This window comes from Cheilinus undulatus, linkage group 2, assembly GCF_018320785.1.
Source record: "Cheilinus undulatus linkage group 2, ASM1832078v1, whole genome shotgun sequence".
Taxonomy (NCBI): Eukaryota; Metazoa; Chordata; class Actinopteri; order Labriformes; family Labridae; genus Cheilinus; species Cheilinus undulatus.
The window spans coordinates 39,133,468-39,138,385 of NC_054866.1; the positions used below are offsets into that span (position 1 = coordinate 39,133,468).

At 35.9% G+C, this 4,918-nt stretch overlaps 1 protein-coding gene across 1 annotated transcript; it reads right to left on the minus strand.

Annotated features, from left to right (window-relative positions):
- Positions 1-1,604: 1,604 nt before the first annotated feature.
- Positions 1,605-2,558, minus strand: or95a1 (odorant receptor, family 95, subfamily A, member 1). Its single transcript, XM_041798334.1, has one exon. The coding sequence runs from the start codon at positions 2,556-2,558 to the stop codon at positions 1,605-1,607; it is 954 nt and encodes a 317-aa protein (XP_041654268.1).
- Between the last annotated feature and the right edge of the window lie 2,360 nt (positions 2,559-4,918).

A 4,918-nucleotide genomic window follows, 5' to 3' on the forward strand; every position in this document is an offset into this window, starting at 1 on the left:
TTCACTGAGAATGAAAGAGTCCGCATTAAAGCACTTCATGATGCTGGATGGTCTCTGAGACAAATATGACAGGTGGTCTAATAAATTTGTTAAGCACTGTATATGTATATAGAAAATCCCTTTTACTTTAGCTTATTAAAAGGAAAAAAAAAATGAAAACACAAACAAGTCAGAAAAAAATAAATAAAAGGGGATGAAAAAATTTTTAAAAAGTCAACTAATATTAGTAGAAAGTAGACAGTGTACACCAGTAATTTGTTATTCATGGGTGGCTTTCTTTATTGTGGTATATTAAAAAAAACAAATAAAAAGGTAAAAACTAAACATTATACTTATTGTTTTAATAAATATGTACCATTTAAACACAACTGGCACTGTGATGTGTTGAAGAGTGTCAAAAAGAAACGTACAAGGAATTAACAGGAATCACCGTGCCCCATAAAGATGCTTATCTCTTTATATAATTCTTTAAACACAGGAAATAATCACACAAAAAGTGTCCTACATTGTTTACCCAAAGCTTTCTTTTCCATAGGTTGTGCAAGTGCAGATATAAAATTAAACCTTTTAAATCTTAGTGGCATATTTATATGTATAAAGGGGATGAATGTTGTGATCTGTTTGAGGCAGTGGTTGCAGAGTTGTGTGCTGGATTTCTGATTTCAGTATTCATATTTTAACCATTATTTTTGGAAAAAAGAATAAAACCTTGATAGACAATTTTGATCAGCATATCATGGTAATGACAATATATAGTTGTTTTTGCTGAAATGAACAGCACTAATTTTAATGATCTATTTTTGTGATCTTAGACATTTTCATTTCAGTAATAGTCTATTGATAGTTGGTCACAGAGGCCAAAAAGGGAAATCTTGCCTTCAATCCGCCCCCCCCCCAGTTAATCATAAATCCTTCATGCTCAGCACTGAATGTTTGTTGAGCACACTTTATTTAGGATAGCCTTAAATTCACTCACACAATTAAGTAATCTTTATTGGTACTGCTGGCACAGAAATAAGGCCATGGTCTGGTTTATGTTTGACACAGTTGATCAATGAAACTTAAATGATGCCAGTGTAACCAAAAAAAGGGTCAAGACTAAAAATCGATTCATGATGAAATAATTTCCACAGATCAGTTTGGCTTTCAACTTATTTGATAAGAGTTTTAACTATCTTTAACTGTTCAAATTAAAGCTATGCAACATTACTGCTTTCTAAATTTGTTCAGGGGCAGAATTTAATGCAGGAAATGATCGGATAAATTTAAGGCTTTTAAATCCCTTTAACACCATATTGAATTTAATGTCATGCATGTTTTACGATCCTACTGACTGAAAAGCCATATGAACATCATGACCAAGAAATAAATTAAAGGAGGTCACATTTCAGCTGCTTTTCAGCATTATATAACAAGAATTTGTAGTTTTAAAAATGTAAAAATTCCTTTTCAGCTTATAAAATAGTCTCTGTGTGTCTGTTTATGTTAAAGACTCTTGAACACCCCTCAGGACTTAGTATGGATTGAACTCATTTATTGCTCTTCAGATACCTTTAACATCACAAGTACATCTTTCTGACATAACAGTTGTTTTAAGAAGCAGACTAGTTATCCTGCAGCTTGCCTCTGATACTGGGTTTGATTTTGTTTGAGCACAAGAAAAATGTTTTTCCGATGTAGCCTCTGAGACTCTGATCCCTGAAGCCGTAGATGAGTGGGCTGAGAAAGCGTGGAATCAGCATAAAACAGAAGTAATTAAAAAAGGAAACATCCTCTGGCAGCCAGTTAACATGCAGCACAATAAGAGTTTCAGTGATGGGGCTGGTGAAGGCCAACATGCACAGCAGCAGCTGAAAGCCGTGCAGCAGCACCGTGTGCATGGCTTTGCTCACAGACACTCTGTCTTGTCTTAGCTTCCTGGTTTCTAGAAGGATTCTCACATAAGTAAAGAGGATAATAACTGCCACCACTGCAAAGAAGAGAACACTCACAGCAGCTCTGAACAATGACTGGATAGGAGATGAGTTGACAATGGTAGCTTTGCAAATTACAGGGGTGGAGAAGACGTCTACAGCGGGATCCTGTTGCATGATAGCGTTTTCAATGAGAGGGGGGGTGCAGCTGATGAGCCACAGAGCCAGAACAGTGATCCAGATTCGGTCTGAGCGCCAGGCTGCCGGGCGCTGCAGGGGGTAGATAATGGCAACATAACGCTCCAGTGACATGGTGGCCAGGATTAAAGGTGTGTTATGGAAAGTGGCAGTGGATAAAAACAGCAGAGGAACACAGCAGACAATAGCAAATTTCACCCGGCCCATGACAAAGAGGAAGAGCAGTACAGATGATAAGAGCTGCAGGGTGTCATTGATGAGCATATATGCAAACAGAATATAACGAGAGATGTCCAGGAACCGCCGGTGAGATGCAAAAATATGCAGCATGACACTGATGCAGCATAGGAAGACACAGAAGAAGGGGATAACCACACACACCTTGATAATCACGGACAGACTACTATAAGAAGATGAATTACCTGGAAAATCTGTCAGATTCTGCATTTTGCATGTGTGCTATCTGTTAAAGACACAGTGAATGAAACATGTTACAACATTTTGAGCAGAGATGCAGAGTGTAACTTACATTTTTTTCCCGGGAAAACAGAACAGCATATCAATAGAGGAACATTGTGAGAAAACCCCAAACTTTGCAAGACACTTTTTTCACAAATACTCATCAAAGACAATATGCACGTTAAATGTACCCTCATGGTAACATTATATTATAAAGGACACCTCTCTCACCTAAGAAAGTCTCCATCAGTCAGAGGAGTAGGCCAAACTTTATACTTCTGTTTCTCTCATGACAAACACTCTCAGGGATGTTCTGCCCTCATCCTAGGGGTTTGGCCAAACTCAGATGTTGTGACTCAGGTCTTGATTTCTCCAGACAGATGTTATTTTCACGCTATCCTCATCAAGCAGTAAGTTTGACAAACATCAGATTTCAGTGGGGACAGCTGACACTATGAAATCTAATTGAAGTTCAACTTTAGTGTGCTGGATAGCTGTTGTTTCACAATGTATGCAATATGCACAACCTGTTTTGATCAACATAGCTGCTACAGAAAGAGGCCAAATCAACAATGTAGAGCATCTAAGAGTAAAACAATGAACCTGGAAAACTATTACCTGAACCCAAACCTAATCCTTTTTCTTTTAACAACAAAAACCTTCTTCCACAGCTCTTTTTCTCTTTCTCCGGGAATGCATGATATTATTGGTATGATATCAGCAGACATGAAAATTTCTGCTGACATTTACATCAGATGTTTTGGATATAAAAAAATGCCTACATCAGCTGTTAGTATTTGTTGAACAAACAAATGGCTGAAGTCTTTTTCTTTAGTCACTATTGCTCCCTACACTTTGAGAAACCCAGGTTTTAGTTCTGAACAACATTTGTCTATTTGTATTGGCTAAAAATAATTTGTAAATATCAGCATATCTTATATAAAAAATCCAATATTATGAATCCCTTCTTTTCTCCAAATAATGTCCATGATTGTTGCAGCTGAAACAACTCAAAATGCATCTGTTATACATCTTAGCCTTGAGGATGACATATGATTGAGTATTACCAAATTATTTATATGACTATTTCAGCTGTCTGTATCTTCTACTGGACTTATGAAAATATTATGAACTACATTTTTCATTACTTTCATGTGAAACCGTTTTTAAAAGTTCTATATAAAGTTTATTTACACTGACAATCAGGTTTACCATTAAAGAACTGCTAAGTTACTAAATAGGCCTACTAGCTATTAACTTTAATTTAAAACGTTTAGACTCACTAAATAAAAATGAACAAATAACTTTGGTATCTAATCAGCAGTAATGATATAATTTTCCATTAAGATACAATATGTAAAGTACAATTTTAAAAGCAGGCACTATATATATATTTTTTATCATTCAGCATATCCACTTCAATTAGTGATTAATACAGTTAGCCATTCAAGACTGCAAGCCAGCATAATCCTGACATTCAGGAAAAGAGTAATTTTTTTAACAAAAACTTTTGATTAATTTGTGGTAGCCTTTTAGATAAAACTAAAAATTACGATAATATGAATCACACTGGGGCATTAGGAAACAAGTTACCTAAACAGCTCATTAAGTAGTGTTAGCAGTTAGCTTGCTAGCGAATAAAGTTATGCTAACCTGAGGGTGACCGTTAATATGTTTGTTGTCAGTTACTTAAACTTTCTGTCGACGTGAAGAAAAGTTATCGTCTCTCTGAAGTTACGTTTCTGTCCTACTGACTAAGGTAAGCTCAGTGATCACTGTTGTTGGGTGTGCTTATTAAAATAAGATTAATCTATCCACTCGCTAGCTTAGGTGGGTTTCTGTCCGATAGCTGGTGTTTGGTGCTAATAGGGCAATGCTATCACAAGAGGGCTTGCTGATGTTGGACATTTAGGGGACAAACTTTGCAGCAGTGACACTTGATGGTGAAATGCTTTTAAACAGCAGAAATAGTTGGAAACAAACATTTTAGATGTGCATTTTCAATTTAACTGAATTTTTGGGATGTCAGTAAACCCTTTTGAAACGATTTAAGGGTGTTATGTATAGATCATAGTTTTAGTCTGCTGACTTAATCTATGATCTTAAAGTTTCTAACAGCATACATAAATTTTGTTTTAAAAAATCTTGATGAGATTAGAAATATCTTTTACAAGAGTGTCCTAGTCGAGACAAAGACTCTCGATAAATGGGTGTTAGAATGAAAAGTACAAACTACTCCACCATATTCAACACACCTGATGCAACATGAGTTTAAAAAAGGCTGTAACTTAATAATCCCCTCATAGAAATGGTGGTTGGGTTTTTTTTTTCCTGTCACACCTTGCAAA